The sequence below is a fragment of the Osmia lignaria genome, chromosome 6 (genome assembly GCF_051020975.1).
Source record: "Osmia lignaria lignaria isolate PbOS001 chromosome 6, iyOsmLign1, whole genome shotgun sequence".
NCBI lineage: Eukaryota > Metazoa > Arthropoda > Insecta > Hymenoptera > Megachilidae > Osmia > Osmia lignaria.
In genome coordinates, this window is record NC_135037.1 from 549,920 (window position 1) to 567,396 (window position 17,477).

General features: G+C 36.8%; 2 protein-coding genes across 7 annotated transcripts; one reads left to right on the forward strand and one right to left on the reverse strand.

Moving 5' to 3' along the window:
• The first annotated feature begins 1,263 nt into the window (after positions 1-1,263).
• Positions 1,264-11,112, forward strand: LOC117601324 (coronin-2B). Of its 6 annotated transcripts, none has more exons than XM_034317942.2 (11): positions 1,264-1,424; positions 1,917-2,022; positions 2,806-3,080; positions 7,966-8,163; positions 8,526-8,642; positions 9,157-9,471; positions 9,535-9,759; positions 9,848-10,057; positions 10,125-10,242; positions 10,325-10,551; positions 10,646-11,112. In XM_034317942.2, exons 3-11 carry the CDS (start codon positions 2,937-2,939, stop codon positions 10,838-10,840), a joined length of 1,749 nt encoding a protein of 582 aa, XP_034173833.1. In that variant the 5' UTR covers positions 1,264-1,424; positions 1,917-2,022; positions 2,806-2,936; the 3' UTR covers positions 10,841-11,112. The 6 variants fall into 6 exon arrangements, with proteins under 6 accessions (XP_034173833.1, XP_034173839.1, XP_034173834.1 ...); XM_034317948.2 differs by lacking the exon at positions 2,806-3,080 and adding an exon at positions 6,111-6,357 and having other exon boundaries at positions 1,265-1,424; XM_034317943.2 differs by lacking the exon at positions 1,917-2,022 and having other exon boundaries at positions 1,274-1,424.
• Positions 11,113-11,311: 199 nt separating this feature from the next.
• On the reverse strand, positions 11,312-17,429 carry bou (glycosylphosphatidylinositol anchored membrane protein boudin). The gene is made up of 4 exons (XM_034318302.2): positions 17,173-17,429; positions 16,753-16,908; positions 16,233-16,379; positions 11,312-15,937 (listed from the first exon to the last, which is right to left on the reverse strand). The coding sequence occupies exons 1-4, from the start codon at positions 17,237-17,239 to the stop codon at positions 15,726-15,728; spliced, it is 582 nt and encodes a 193-aa protein (XP_034174193.1). The 5' UTR covers positions 17,240-17,429; the 3' UTR covers positions 11,312-15,725.
• Between the last annotated feature and the right edge of the window lie 48 nt (positions 17,430-17,477).

A 17,477-nucleotide genomic window follows, 5' to 3' on the forward strand; every position in this document is an offset into this window, starting at 1 on the left:
GGACGCAGAATTGACACCTCGCTTGGATAAATGCAACATTAAATGCCCAGAATCGCCACCTTGCCTGGATAAATGAAACCACTGGGTCCCAATCTTAGTTGCATTTATCCAGGTTTTACTGTACTGTCATTATCAAAGCTACTCCGATAATTGTTTGTCGTATCAACAAGTTTAGAGAGAGATGCGGAGTATGCAAGAGAAAGAGCGTCTATAGTCGCTCGTCGTAGCGAAAGGGTTAAATAAAAAGTTCGTGTTAGAAAAATCGAAGTAGGCGAAACGTCTCAGACCATGTGTATTTTGTCAGCGCATTTCCCTTTCTTAAGGGAAAGCCTCCTAACTCGAAGGTGTTGTAAACAAAAGGGCATACTGTCAAAGGCGTTCTCACGACCGAGAATTTTTGAGACGGCAAGGTACTCTTATTCTGACTGTCATCGTGTACGATTGCCTACAAATAAAGAGTATACCTTATTTTGGAATATTTTTAATCATCCACTCTGGTTGTATCAACCTTTTTACAAAAAACATTTCCAACATGATTTGTCTAATATTATCTTTTTTCAAATAATTTACATCTTAAAAAATATCTCTAAAACATCTGTAAAACGAGCTTAACCCGAATCACCGAAGAGATAATAATAACACCGACCAGATAATATATTATCTCATATCACATGATAATTATTCGATACGAGAATATCTTCATGTTCTATTTCTTACTACGGCCGCAATACATTCTAGAGGGCCTAAGAAAACGGCGAATTGCGGGGACTTTGGTTCGTGGTTGAAAGGAAATATAACAATATAACTGAAACACAGGATTTACTTGCACAAATGTCTCATTCTTGCACTATGGTAATTTTACTCCGCGACTATCTTCTTTGGCGAGTTCTTTAAGAGTGAGTAGCGACGCTTTCTTTTTAGCGCGTCTTCTTAGAATCTAGGCTTACCAACTATATATTTACATCGTAACCTAGTAACTAAAACTAACTAGCCTAACTTAACCTAGTTGCTCCCAGATGGCACTTCAGGAGCGTGCATCGCTTGTCGCCACAGAATTTTTTTTTATTTATTTATTTTCCTCGGTACAGTTTGTAGGAACAATTAGCCACAAAATTTTTGCGAAGACACAAACTCCCATAAGGATGGCAGTCTTTAACAGCCTCTTGTCGGTGGTTAGACTGCTGCAGTGCGAAGTATTTCACATTTTTATACTAGGGGATAAAACAGATGGCGTTCGTTCTCGAGGCACAAATTCACGAATTCACGACCCTTTGAAAATAAAGGCACGTCCAGTCTTGTTGAATCTGTAGTCAGTGCTCACTGTCTGGTACTTGTTGAATTACAGTAGCGACACCAAACAACCATTTCTAGATATAAAATAGCGACACAATCGTGTCGTGCGTTGATATGAAATAATACAGCAGGTAGTTTTTAAAGTTCATAATATTTTTCCTATTTTTACTTTGTTTAAATCATTTTTGAAAGAAGGTACATTATTATACTTCGATTAGTTACTTTTTTCTAATAGTAGTATTTGTCTATATTTGATCTAACTCTGTAATACAAAACAGATCTGTCCTTAGCAGGAGGTTGAATGGAACATTTAATCCGAATCTTGCGTTGAAAGACTTTCGCATAAAATACTCGTGTGACGTATTAGTAGTTATTCTATAATTTTATTGGGATAAATTTTAAGGTTATCTGTTTCCAGTTAGATATTTTCAATAATATTGACTTTTGCACCGGGCCCCGTAAACTCAAAGGACAACTCTGTACAAAATCAACTGTTCTGTACTCCATTCTATTAATTCATGAAATTCATGAAATATCTAAATGCACGTACCTATAATTCTACAAATATTTGATGATTCATCCGTTTGATCTAAATTCATTCGGTTCTGTTCGTTCGATTTCAGTAACCATCTTTCTTACACCGTTTCTCGAGCAGACCGCCTTCCATCACGGCGTGTTCTCGGCTGGTTTCAAAATCGATATGTAAATCGGTGTTGCACGGATGAAATGGTGAGTGACGCTTAGCCAGTGTTACATCAGATTAAACTACGTTTTTAACATGATCGTGTGTATACTGACCGCGAACTTTAAAGCTATTCCGTGACGTGGATTTCTCCTTTCACCGTGTAACAAATTGATTTGATCACAAGCGATGCGTCAAAGCCGCAAACATTCAAAATTATCATCTGTATTGTTACGTGATGCGAATACTGTAACACCTAGTTTGTGTACATGAGAATCAATCTCTCGTACACAGGTGTATCTATATTAATTCAAAAAACTACGGTGTGTTGTGTCACTAATCGAAAGTATGCGTCTCTAATTTGTCGATCTATTCATTCGCTCTCGTGCAGTTTGAAATACATAAATGTTAACATTTCGGGTATCCCTGTAGAATAAATGCTCGTCCCTCTTTCTCTTACAAAACGTAAGCAAAGGAACACGGTAAATGGTTGTGCTTTCTACTCGCAAGAGCAAATGAATTGTTACTCGGTGGCATAGCGTGTTCGTGGGCCGACGAGGAACTCGCGCGCTATTCGCCGATCTCTTGCGAAGGGAACGTAATTTAATGAAAACGCGGGATATTCTTTCGATTCCTGTCATCGTGGCGAGAACAGTATTCGAGAGCGGCGTGCTTTCGTGTTTACATGTTGCGCGCACGTCAAATCGATACGTCGTGTACATGTGATAGCGTGTTCAGTGAGTGGGTTACGAAATCGATGGACGGAAGCGTTCGCACGTGGCTCGTAATTGTCCATTACTCGTGAAACGTTCTTCTTGTTTGACATTTAGGTATGCAGAGAACCTCTGACATCGGACTTTGAAATACCAACAAGCAGTCGTTAAATAAATAACGTGGGAAATACGAGTTGTGACTGAGTGGCACGCGTCGAAGGTGGACAATTCGATAGATCATAGCTTCTATGGGATATAACATCGCGAACTGGGATATGATACGTACGAGGGAGGAATTGGCGGAGAAATTGGGCCTAGAAGGCGCGGATGACACTCATACATTGTTGAACAATATGGTAGACGTCAGAGCGTGCTACAAGCCAAGCGGAAAAGTAAGATCGTCATCTTCAATATTTTTTCTTTTCTGGTTTGTTTATAAATGGATGAATGTGGGTAGTAGAATATGTTTGGCTTGTTTGATGTCCTTTTTTAGTTAAAAAAAATAACAAAAAAAAAAACATTAAAAAATGTAACACCATCTATTGAATTTCACTCTCTGCGCACTCTTTGTTTATGCATCAAGAAGTACTTCAACTGTTCTACTTTGTCGTTCGACTTGATTTAACAAAATTGGCATTAATTGACGTTTACGATGGGGGACAACAACTAGTTCCACTTTTTTAAGGAAGTATTCATTTAAGTTTACAATAACTGATAAATTCCGCTTATTGAGGAAATTAAATTGCAGTCTCTTGTATTCCAAATGTACTTCGCTTCGATAGCACTCGTATCGAATATTAAATCACAGTTCGCTCTTTCTAACTTATACAATTTATTCAATTAATTAATTAACGATTTCACTTAATCTCTATAATCAAACAAGAGAAAAAAACTTTTCCCTTTCTCTTCCAATGTTGGAACACTAATTGCATGCGTTCACGTAGGATTCTTATAAAGCATGGATTGAACTCGCAATTTAGGGTACCCCCCATCGAGTCTGCAACAAGGGTGCACAAAGCGGTAGGTATAAATTACAAACCTATATCATGAATTTTCTACAAATTTTCTATAAATAAAAACCTACATAATGACAATGTGCGCGTTTGTAAGAGAAAAAAAGAAAATTAAAAAAAAGCATCGGTCTAGCGCATTGAAAGAAGCACGGATAAGCGTGCCACGTGACAGCCGGCTGGCATCGGGCAACGGCTATATAACCATTGCCAGTGAAGTCAGTCAGTGCTGGCTCGGCGACTTTCGCGATCTAACGCGCGCGCCTGGAACTCCGCTACACGATTGTGTATGTAGTGCTCTTTTTTCTTCACGCGGTACTGTCTCAATGAAGACGTTGCATGACCGTACAACCAATTACCTACCGTTGCTATCTCTTTCTCTATGTCCGAACGAGATCGTGCAAACTCTAAGGTACCGTTTCCAATGATTCTGCGACGCGTTATCGTGTATGCTTCTTCGCAGCGTGAAAGAAGATAATTTAAATAATAATCCTGGCGTACGTGATTTATGCGATGAATTAAATGATCGGGCAGGTTCTTAGAATACAATGGGGGGCAACCTTCTCGAACGAATGTCGAGAGGCTAACCCGAATCTGTATTGTGAAACACGCAAATTGGAGCGCGCGAGAAATTAGCTAAGTGTTACACCAACGAAAATATACGCGCGGCAAAAAGAAACTGATTGTGAGTCACGCGGTAGGTTTTTGAAACGCCCTTTGTGTAAACCATTCGTCCGTGCATTTACGTGCCCGTTCAACGTTCCGACGATTCCTTTTTCCTTCTTTCTAAACACGATTAAGCATACTACACATGCGGGTAGAAGTTGGTATTTCTTCAGCGAAACCGGAAACGGCGGGAATTATGTATCTCGTTAGCGCATCCCGTGTCGTACGGAATTTAAACTTTTTTTTCGAAGCTTCAAATCTAAATGAAATAAAATGAGATTGTCTCCGAGGAACTTGTTTTGAAAGCTATGAATTTCTTTTTTATTTTCATTACTTTTGGACAGATCGTGTATACATCATACATATATGTATTTATAATAATTGACGAGATTCGCTCATCAAATCAGTTCGAAGTTCGCGATCGCGAGAAGTGCGCATTAACCGCGACTATAAGTAACGTTACGAGCGTGTTGCTGTTTTTTCTTAGGCTTCTTCTTCAGCCTCTTTCTTCTTGCACGAGGTTCAAGCGTACAGGAGGAAAGAATAGGTTGTTGGCAACGACCGCTCGAGTATTAGGTTGCTGCAAAAATAGTGTTTTCCTTGTTTCGTTCCCTTGTTTCACAACGTGAAAAGGTCTCGATCGTGTCGTGATTTATTTTTTTATTATTTTTTCCATCGTTTTGAAGGTTATACAAGATAAAACGTTAAGTGTTTGAAGCACTAAAAGAGATTATTTTAGTAGAACAATGTAAAACAGTGATGAATCCTATTTAATACTAAATATTAAATTTTCTTGATTTTCCATTTGTATCTTAGCATTTGCTTTTGTTTTTTAATAGTTTGTCTACTAACAAATCGTAAAATAACTTGTATAGATTAAAACATACACTCGTTGCTGATTTTTTAAAGATTCTTTCCAGATTTCCGAGAGAATCGAAGCGTTAGATATCGGGATGAGTTTTTTTGCAAGGATAAAAAGACAGTGATGACAGAGGAATATTTATTTATCGTATTCCGTTGGGTAGAGCCGTAGAACATTCATGTTGTGTCGCGTCGAAATTCAAACGGCGAAATTTCGCGAAGCGATCCGTCAGACAAAAATTTCGACCAAGAGTCGTCCTTGTCGACATTCTTCTCCTTCCTTAATAGGCGACATCGATTTTCAAGCATGACGCAAGTTATGCGCTCGACGAGCCGAAGTTTTAAGCGCGTCGATGAAATATTCATCTCGCGCGCTTACCCCTCACATTAAAGATTAGTATCTTTACGCTCTTCCTCTATCGATGATTTTCTCCATTTTTCATTCGTATCGTAACCAGTTTATTTTGTTCTTTAACAGTTTGACTAACAACAAATCACGGAATATGTTGTTTCCATTAAAATATATAACCATTACTTATTTTTTAACAATTGCTTCCGAAAAATATGTTTTCCGCCCTATTACTATCATTAATTCAAGAGTTACGTAGATACCTATACTCAATCCAATTTATCGCAAAGAAATAAATAAAAATAATAAATCAAATATTTTATTTTTATTCATTTAAAAAGGCTGAAACTATTTTTTACGAGTTTCGAAACGGATGTTCTTTCACGAACGCGTCGCATATTCAATCTCCTGTACGGTGAGCGTTTCGAAAAGCGGGTCGATAAACAACGATAAAATCGCGGTCGCGGCTCGACGCGTTCGCGATTCGATGATCTCGTGTAATTAGACGGCCTCGTGTTCCCTTTTGTTTCTTCCAGTAAAGCGGAAAAGCTTCCTCCAGCCGTCGCGCCGCCTCAGCCAGCGGTTACCACACACCTACGATCGCGAGTTTCGAAGTAATATGTAGTAGTTGCATTTTCTCCCCTTCCAATGCATGGATACTGGCTTGTTCAATTTCTACGTTCCTGTTGTGCACTGGCGACCACCACCGTCCTCACCACGCACGTGTACCGACTGCCTGGTCTCTCGGCTTGATTAGTATCAGACATGACCAACGACAAACAGGTGAGTGCTTTCGGTGTTACACGATTATTTGTTCCACCAATTAGTGTTCTTGTTGTATACAAATTTTCGAAAGATTAAACCTGTTTTTAATAATCTGCCTAGTTTGGCTATAGTTAAAGATGAGATTCAACTATATCGGAAATATGATTGTAATTCATACTTGAATCGAATAAGTTAAGTAAAATCTGATATTTGTCGACAGTGATTGTTCGTTATCAACGAAAACGAATATCGGTGATCGTGATCGCCGGTTATCTGAAATAATGACCGACGAAACAATAAATAATCACAAATAAGCGTAGCATACGACGCGACGCGACGTTGTAACTGAAAAATGTATAACATATTAGGCTTACATATCCAACGAGAACACGATTCTTTGTAATCACAAGAATGGGCACAAAGAATCAAGATTACCCGCACGATACACTTAATGTATATATGTAAATACATACATGTATATATGTATATATGTACCTATATAGGTACCTATTTATTCTCAGTTTCAATTATTTTGCACAGAAATTATTTGCATGCTGAAGTAAATAGATGAACACCTTTGTATCATAATAATTGTATAGTCGACATACGATTGTTCGTATGAGCTCATCAAAATTTTCACGTTTCAGGCATGTTGTATGCAAACAAGATATTTGCAAGTTGAATTTTCTTATGTAATGAGAGAACGAGACTGATATTGTATTCATATTATCGATTCGATTTTAACGCGAAGAATAAAAGAAGAATTATTTCTAATTATAGTGATGATAGTACATATTATGACATAGTCAATTGGTTTTATTATACAATAATTATGTAATACTTTGTAGACTTCTTTAATACCTATGATTTATAATTTAGAAAATTATAAAGTTTACAAGGATCTCGTTAGAAAATGAATTTTTACCATAATTAATTATTTACTTTGTTAATGGCGTCGTATAAACTTGTCACGATTCGCGTTCCATCGATAAAAAGTGACGCAGAAACGATCAGAAATTAATCTTTACGATACGGGATTACGGTTACAGTTTGGCCGTGTATTAACTGTGGAACACGTTGCTTCGTTATTGTTGAGAAAAAGTCGCATAATTTGATCTGTCTCGCCGCGCTACACTGCGCTCCGCGGCTACCACGCATCACACGCGACTAACCCGAGAAAGATTTCACGTTTTGTCCGCGATTACCATACGTATTCGTTGCAAGAATCGAAGGTATACGTTGCTCCTTGTTATAAATCACGATGCGGAGCAACGTGTACGATTGAAAAAACCTGATAGCGATAGTGGTACCAAGGTGTCGACTTGGTAACACGCTTTCGGCGTTGTTCCACGAAACTTTCTTCTTCACGGTTTCTGAACCGGAGAGAGTCCCAAACAGCTGTTACAAATCTTCGTTATCGTGTTATTGACCTTGCTTTAAATTCATTAAATCGTTCTTCAGCAACTACTTCAGCAACGATACATTATTAACAATTTGCCGCGTTCGGTTAATTTTCAAATTAAAAACTTTACTTTGCCGTTTTACATTATTAGTAAAATTTCAGTCGATATGTTAAATAATTATACATATAAATTGATAATCATGCTTTTTTTTTTTTTTTTTCAGTCTTGGTTCCGTGGTGTTCGAAGTAGTAAATTTCGCCACGTGTACGGGGTACCAGCAAAGAGGGAGAAATGCTACGACAATATCAAGATTACGAAGAATGCCCACGATTCACAATTCTGCGCGGTGAATCCAAAGTTCCTCGCTGTGGTGACGGAAGTAGCTGGCGGAGGAGCGTTTCTGGTTTTACCGCTCGATCGCGTGAGTTATCGGCTTATCGATCCGTTCGATTCTAGCGCTCCACCATCACCTGATAGCCTATCAACAGGGTTGCTTTATCATTCGATTATACATCGACGCAAATAGCGTCCCAATTTAATACTGTTACAGCTCGGTATCCTTTATGGGATTAGAGTATTCGGAAATATATAGAAGAAATTGTAAAAATCAACACCTTCCTTATCGATACTAATTTAGAAAATGATCGACTATAGAACAGGTGTATATTTTTTTATTTTTTTTATTTTTTTAATTGAGCCACTGTACTTACAAGAGAACAAATAGATAAGGTGTACAATTTTCATGAGATATATTGGATTGCTAATCAGGATTCCATGTTTTAGACCGGAAGACTGGATTTTAATGCAAGCAGAGTGACTGGACATACCGGACCAGTTCTGGATATCAAGTGGAATCCGTTCAACGATAACATCATCGCTTCCTGCTCCGATGATTGCACCGTAGGATTGCTCTGCTGATTTCCTATCCGCGTTTACTTTGAATAATTAGATTATTTATTATAATGCAAACTACCTCAGAGTTTTATGATCATTTTCATCAATTTCTAAGATTCAAATTTATGTCATCAAATCGTGACAGACTTTCTTCTATCATTTGATACGCGACAGCTTAACATTACTCCTTTCGATATAAAGCGTCAGTCAGTCAGTCAGTCAGTCAGTCAGTCAGTAATTTCTGTATCTTAAAAAGAAGATTCTCAAGAATGTGACTCGAATAACAGTATTTTACAACTTTCATGTAAGTGAAAGTAAAATAAAAAAAGAAAAGAGCATGGTTATCACCTTTTACAAATTACACGTTTGCTAATGTATAATATTAAACGGGATGCTAAATACATAAGAATATCTTATCCTGCAACGCGATTCGCTCTCATTATTTCGAGCAACGCGTATCAATCTTCTCTTATTGTTATTCGCATCCTCTCACAATCTTCTTGTTGTTCCTCAATGTTAGATAAAACTGTGGCACATTCCTGACGGTGGATTATCGCGAAATTTGACCGAATGGCTGGTGGAATTGCAAGGACACAAACGTCGCGTCGCTTACATCGAATGGCATCCGGTGGCCGAGAACGTACTGTTCAGCGCGGGCTTTGATCATCTCGTTATCGCGTGGGATATAAATAGAGGAGAGGCCGTCAGCGTGATCGACAGGCATCCCGATGTGATCTACAGCATATCTTTGAATCGCGATGGCAGCTTGTTAGCGACCACTTGCAAGGATAAGAAATTGAGGGTCTTCGAGCCAAGATCCGGTATCGTGGTCTCTGTACGTATCTATTTTGTATCACAATAAAGTTCATGTTTAAAATGACGATTGTTTGTTAAACAGGAAGGAGTTTGTCATGCCGGGACAAAAGCTAGCAAAGTGGTTTTCCTTGGCAGTTCGGGACGTCTTCTCACCACGGGTTTCAGCCGCCACTCGGATCGACAGTACGCCATTTGGAGCCAACACGATCTCACCGTTCCATTGACGTGCGAGACCATAGATTCTTCAAGCGGAGTCGTTTTTCCGTATTATGATAACGACACTAATATGGTGTACCTGGCCGGCAAGGTAAACACCCGTATAATCGGCGGGAACAATGATGTGTATACATATATAGTTGGAGGAAGCGATATAATTTAGAGTTTCTTATTTTTAGGGTGATGGTAACATCCGCTACTATGAGATAGTGAACGAGGCTCCTTGGGTCCATTATCTCAGCCAATTCATTTCCGGCAATCCACAAAGAGGACTGGGTGTAATGCCAAAAAGAGGCGTAAATACTTCCATATGCGAGGTGTTTAGATTTTATAAATTGCACGCCACCCGTGGAATGTGCGAACCGATTTCAATGATAGTACCACGAAAGGTAGGTATCTTGTTAAATAAATTGCTTAATATTTGAATTTCAATAATCGGAAACTTTCACTTTCCAGAGCGACCAGTTCCAAGAGGACCTGTATCCTGACACTATCGGTACCTGTCCCGCTCTATCAGCCAGAGACTGGATCAGTGGCATGAATAGTCCACCGATTTTAATTTCTCTGAAAACCGGTATAACCATTGAACTTTCAACGTTCTTTTTATTTTTTTTCTATGCACTTGTTGTTTAATTTTCTCGTGGAAATGTTAACAGGTGGCAGCATTACCACGCACAAGCCACGCGTTTACAAACCGCCGCAACTTCCCCCTACAACCGACTTGAACAACAAAAAGAAATTCGCATTCCTGTCTACTGAAACTGTGCCAGACTACAGGCCAATCGAGTTTCATGATATGTCGGAGAAAAGTCAAAAAACGTCTAGCAATCAGAGCACCAAGTTTCAACAGCTGCAACAAAAATTTGGCAGCGCTGTGTTGCAGGTACAACTAGAGTACCTCGGTACTTTGAATGCTCTTGTTTGAAATTTACGTTTCGTACGACCAACAGAATGTTGTCCCGTTGTTTTAATTGCAGAAAAATATCATTTCCACGACGCTGAACGATAACAAGGTTTTGGAGACCGTGGACATTCCTAACAACGAGGCCGAGCTCAGATTGGCGTTCGCTCGTCAAACCGATGAATTAAGACTGGTCCGACGACAATTAGCTAACAGTCAATTACGCGTGAAAGAGCTAGAAGAACAAATTCGCAAGCTTCAGCGTCAGTAAATCCCCTAATCTCGTTTGTTTCGAACAAATTCTTAATAGCTTTATCGCCAAAAGCATGGTACTTAAAAAACATTTATCGTACATCGTTTACCGCCGCTACAATATTTAAACTTTCGTAAATTTTCACAAAAAAGAAAAGAAATAAAAAGAGAAAAGTGGTGCAGGAGATTTTAAAGCGGTTCGAACTTATGCTAATTGATTACATTTCTTGAATGTATCTTGTGAAAGTACGATTGGATACATTTTTATAATATATCTCGTCTCTCAACAATTTATATCTTTTCTCTGCTACCTTCGTGTGAAAAAAATGCAGCAATGAAGCAACAATAATTTAGTCAATTTTTTTAGACATCGTTCTATATAGAGAATTTGAAGATAGAAAAAGAACAAACGAATAATTGTGATCTACACGATTGCCTTCACTGTACAGACGAGTTTTTGTCTATATCAAATGTTGATACCTCTTCGCAGTTTTTAACACTCTACTTTTCTTTATATTTATTAGACTTAAAAATTTGAAATTTGTATTATGAAACTAAAAAATTATTACAAAGCTTAATAAATTTATTTAAATTATGTCAGGTACCATAAATTTTGTCAGAGTATAATTACTGACTGAAAGGGTTAAACAATACTTGTATTTGTATTAATTACCATAACGAAGAAGAAAGATCAACTTGATATAAAGATATAAAACTTCGATGAAGTATTAAAATGTGTACACGAAAAATTGTACCTGTCTGTTGCATATGCACGTTTACCATATGCAATTCGTTCTACAACAGAATTGTCGTATATAGAAACGCTAGATGAATGCAGCTTATATGAGAATTGCGTACGCAATGAAACATCATGCGAGAATACAAGAAAAAGCACAAAATATAACGACGAATAATACCCTTACAATAATTGAGATTCATCGTTTAATAATAGCAACTGTGGTTGCAAAGAAAAAAATCATTCGAAGTAATAATTCTCGACGCATTTTTGTAATATTTTGTTACGTTAATTTTCTTCGAGATGAATTTATTGATTAACGAATATTTATAATTCTATTTATTATTCGAATCACACGAGTTAATTATTCACCTTTGATGTTAATATTATGAATTTTGTCGATAATTGTACATTAATTTACGCGTTAATTTAAAAAGCTATTGTTGTGTTCTGTTCAATGTACAGTTATGTGCAACGATGTCCTTACGCTCAATTCCATAGGAGTTTAATAAATTTATTTTTAAAAAATGTGACAAAACGTATGATGACAAGCTTTTCTGTTAATGGAAAGCGACCTCTTCTTCTCTACAATTTCTCTTTTCTCTGAGCATCGTTGCACGCAGCTGTACATCTCGCTTTCGTATGTATGTAATTATACATACGGTAGTAAACTTAACCTATTAACTATATGTATGTATAAACTATTTTATCGTCGAGTGTATTGATCACTGCCAACACCCACTGCCATGGTAGAAGAAGGCAATATCTAATTTTCTAACTGAACCCATGGCAGTGATGATATTCAATTATATACTGTAATTAGTTTGAACATGTTAGGCTGACATTTTTTTTTTTTTTGTATAATTAGAAGAGAGCGTTATAGATGTGCATATTTAGGGCTAAAAAACAATATACAAAGCAACTGAACCGTGGGTGATATGCATCGTTTGATCATATAGTTGAAATATTCTACAGAAAAAGATATGCAATATTAATTCGATTCTATTTAATAAACACTGATATCTATGTGTCAAATTACTCTACATTACTAGGATCAACAAACGGAAAAGGTTATTAGTCACAGGATACTTTAGTGCTGCTTAATAGCGTTTAACAAACTTAATGGTTTATACACATATAAATATATGTATTTTTTCATACGGTATAGATGTACATACATACATACATACATACATACATAGTTGCATTCTCGAGCAACAGATCTAAAATTCGAGTTAAAAAATGCTTGTGTTCAACGCGCATCAATCGATCATTATATAAAAAAATGAGATAACAAAATAGAAGGTGTAATCTTAAATATTGATACTCAAATTTCATCGAATTGCTTGAAGCCTGATGGAAGTGTCTTTCTAAGAGTATATCGCATACTGTGTTGCCTTCAACATTTAACACAGATGTTACTGATAGAAAAATCATTGATAAATTGATAGACTATAATACATATTGTATAAGCTTACTCCGGACCTATTATACTTTTGCCCTCAAACACTGAAGCAAATGTATAAAAATACTATATAAAACCAGTATAAATGATTTTCTTTGTTTCCTAATATAAACAAATAAGCACAGAGAGATTTTCAAGAAAAGTTTTGAAACATATGTATGTAGGTCTGGACCAGTCTTTAGAAGTTAAATATTGCAATAATATTATTAATCTAATTGCTCGACGTTAATCTGTGTGCGTATTTTTCTTCGTTTCACACCGTCGAATTTTGGTGCAATAAAGCTGGCGTAAAGGGTGTGCAATTTTCATCAACTGACAATTCCTTAATCAGCGAACAATTTTTTTCTTTTTATTCTGTGTAATTTTGTTTAACGATAAATATTGTTATGATAGCGTATATCGTATAAAAAAGAAAAGGAAAATCCTATTTATCCTATGCATTGTTCATATAAACGGACATACCAAAGAGCGTTAACGTACATACACGTACCTTTCTACGAATGGTCATCAAACAAATTATCAATAATTGATCGACCATCGTGTTATATTTATATGCAGAGAAGATGTCTGTAAGACGAATGGAGGATCTCGTTCGTAAATAAAGAACAAAGCATTCGATTGTATTTCTGTTTTCTGACCCATATATGTATGTAGATACACATTTTTTATTTTGTACAATTCTTTCATTTTTCATAGTTTCTTGTACTTTATACAAAACTAACTATAACTAATCGTTTAAAAAATAAATGAGATTCGTATTCTATACACAAAGTCTTTGTCAAAGTAAATAAGAAAGAAACGAGTACAAAAATAATTATATAAAAGTACAAATGAACACATGTGTAAACCTATAGCAATTCGGAAGTGTATATCTGCTTACACATATTAATATATAATAAGTATGTGCGTTAATTACCTATAAGACTAAATACATTTTTCATCGTGAAATGAATTTGATATTCACTTTTGCTATCTTAACACTGTACTTATTTTGGTAACTACTGACTTTTTCGATATTTTACTAAAAAAGGCACATCTGTTATTTGAATTTCATAAAATTCAATAGTTTTGTATAAATTGTTTTCTTAAGGTATATACAATATACAGTACCGAGCATGGCGGGCTCCCCCAAGGAAAATAGCGATGCCCCCTCAGGAGGCCCCTTCCACGGAAACGTCCTATTCCGAGGATAGCCCGAAGGAAAATGTCGATATATCAGAGCAGGCCCCCTATTTAGGCTGTGTTCGCTTTGGGCGCTCACGCACTGTAAGAGTTTATGCATACAGTATTGCTTCGAAATAAGCAAGTGGCTCGGGACCGAACAGTTGCTTATTTCGAAGCAGGTATGCTATTCGGTTTAACTTTGTTCTCGAAACGGGACGATAGAGAACGCGAGAAACGAGTGAGAAATCCGAGGTAGCGACAAATCATAAAGTGATCGGCCGAACAGCGATGTTATTTTTTGAACAAGGATAGAATATAGCACTCATTCTCGCACTATGCTTTATTTCGAAGCAAATATACCCGACTGAGAAAGCATTATATATATTCTATCCTTCTTTTACTAACCGCTGTCACTGCTCAGTCAACCGTGAAATTTATTACCCTAAACATCGGCTTCGCGCTTTCATGGATCTCTCACTCATTTCTCGTACCATTCACTTTGCGGGCGACTTCAAACAAAGAAGAGGGGATAGCGAGTTGCTTATTTCGAAGCAGAGACCACTTGCTTATTTCGAAGCAATTGTATCACTCACAACGTTTGCTTTGGCGCTATAAGCGCGCACGGATCGAGTAATGACGTTATCAAAACGTCATAACTTGTGCTTACAAATGCTTATTCCATCCAGGTAGGGCGGCGAAAGCGTAAGCGCTAACGAACGCCTTCTGTCGAAAGGGAACGCTGTAATAGCAACTTATAACCATAAAGATGGCGTCCAATACAATAAAAGATACTTAAACATTTTCTTTTGTAAAGAAAATATTACTATATATACCTAAATTGCTCTTTAAATTGTATATTATTGTAATTTGGAATAATTTCTTTTACAAAATTTTTTAATCGAGGTATTGGTTTAGGTTTAGGGCGAGCCAGAAGTATACACATTTCTTCTAACTTTTCATTAGAAAAGTTTCGGTATTTTTCATCTTCAAGCAAATTCAATCAAATTAGTGCTTGCGCAAATATTTCACAGATTAATTTTTTCTTCTCTTCCATTTTCGCTTACAACAGTCAAAACGAACGATTGTAACTTTTTTCATGTGAGCGCTCATAAACTAAAGGAAGCGGTTGAAAATAGCGCTCATAAGCGTGAGCGCTTACAGCGCATAAGCGCCCAAAGCGAATGCAGCCTTATTGTATGTATAATTCTGTGGCTCCCCACCACTCGCGTTTACGTTTTCGCGGGACCATTTGAATTGGTGTTTATGTCATTATTCATATTTCTTAAATGTACATTAAATTTTGGAAAATTTAATAATTAAAAATCATGTTATTTTTGTTTATAAATCACTTTTAATATTAATATCGTCAAAATTAGGATTTTAAGAATTCCTGTTTTCTATAGGGAAGTCTACTGTGCTCTGTACTTTACATCAAACCTTAACACAATATGGACGGATTAACATTTAAAGATTAACATTACCTTCAATAGATAAGGTAATTAAAATTTCACAAAATCAGAATCTTGAGAAAATCAGAATCTACCTTTGAAAAAGTAATTTATATGTTACGAATAGTCCAATTGGTACTATCCACAAGATAGTTGGTTTCAGGATGGCTGCTGAATTACATCCGTCACCGCTGCAGGTGAAGATGCACGTCCGGTAAGTTAATTTGTCACCTGGTTGGCTCACATAGTCACAGTAATTCCCAAGATCCACTGATGCACAGAATCGCTTCGTACCTATTCCACCTGTTGCAACAATCACAGAAACCTTCCATATTTTGTTTCTCTTCAATGTAATAGAGCAAAGTAGCAATAACAAAAAGCTTGATAACAGCATGCGTTCAGATGAAAGCAACAAGCATAGCGAAGAAATACAACATGCGTGAGATGATACAGTAGGTATACATAGATATTCTGGTAATCATTTTTACATTTCGTAGAAAGCAAAATTTCCGTGTAGCTAAAAAAATAACAATGTCTACAGTGATGCACACTCCAAAATGGGAAACACTTAAACTGACTCAAAGTATAATGTAAGAACCTCCGTATCGGCCGACTGATTTGATGCAATAACGTGCACCGTAAACATGACTGCAATTTGCCGGTTGCAGAGTATTCAGAACCAAATTGCTACTCCCGCAGCTCAGTTCTTCTTCAGATGTGCACTGGTAGCAATCCAGACTTATCGCTTGATTGATTGAGAAAGCAATGATTAAATTGTTATGTGCGCACTTTGGGGATTTTTAAAGTGTTAAATCCGTATAATTATTCAGTATTCCGAATAAGCATAGTATCTTAATTTTTCATGCAGTAATCAATTTCCATATGTTTCTTATTTTGTATGTTAATCCTTGAAACCTTCAGTGCATAGATCTTCAAGTCTATTAAATACCAAAACCTATCTAAAATCAGATTATCGATCGTGCATCGATTATTCTCCCATGCTTTGATGAATCGATACAAGAATGTGACCGTATATGATTTTTAGGTTAGTTTTCATTCGAAAGTGTTAAATTTCTCTCCGGAGTTACAAGTAACCTGATCTGCCGATATTATTTTACCCTCAAATCGGCCTGTATGCTTCACACAGTATTGTGCCTCGTAAACACCATCGCAAGGCTGTGGTTTGATATCGACGTCGCTTGACAGAAATTCGTTGCATTGGAACGGATGCGAGTTGTTTGTGCTACTGCACTGATAACATCGTAAACTGTGGACTAAATGAAAATTTTTCGTTTTTCATAAATTCTGATTTTGTTTCGTTGAGTTTTTCCATCGATGATCTTGCACAACTATATTAATCTGTCATGTACGGATAATCAAGGTAAACTAGTATTGATTTTTGATCTTTATAAATTGAACTAGGTATCACATTTGAATTCTGTCATATATTCGAACGGACAATACTAAGAAATTAAAAATGCCCCGCCCAAAGGACGCCACGATGTTCACATCTTATATAGTTAATGCATTAACCTTACCACTTTCGATGAAAAGTAGAAGTGCTGCAAAAAGTGTGCAGCTTCTGATGCTGCTGTTGGCGCCCATTTCGAAAAATCACAGATCACGAACGTAACGCTTTTAGTAACTGTACCGTGATTTTATTATACGTTTTTAAACTACCACTTGTTTGAATAATTACAATACTATACAATAACATTCATCCGAATGCGCGAACTACTTGAAAGTTATCACACGCAAACGCGACTGAGGTAAGAAAGGAAGGGGCCACAAACACAAATACCATGAGTTTGACCCGAACTGTTCCGACACGAGGCGAAAATAG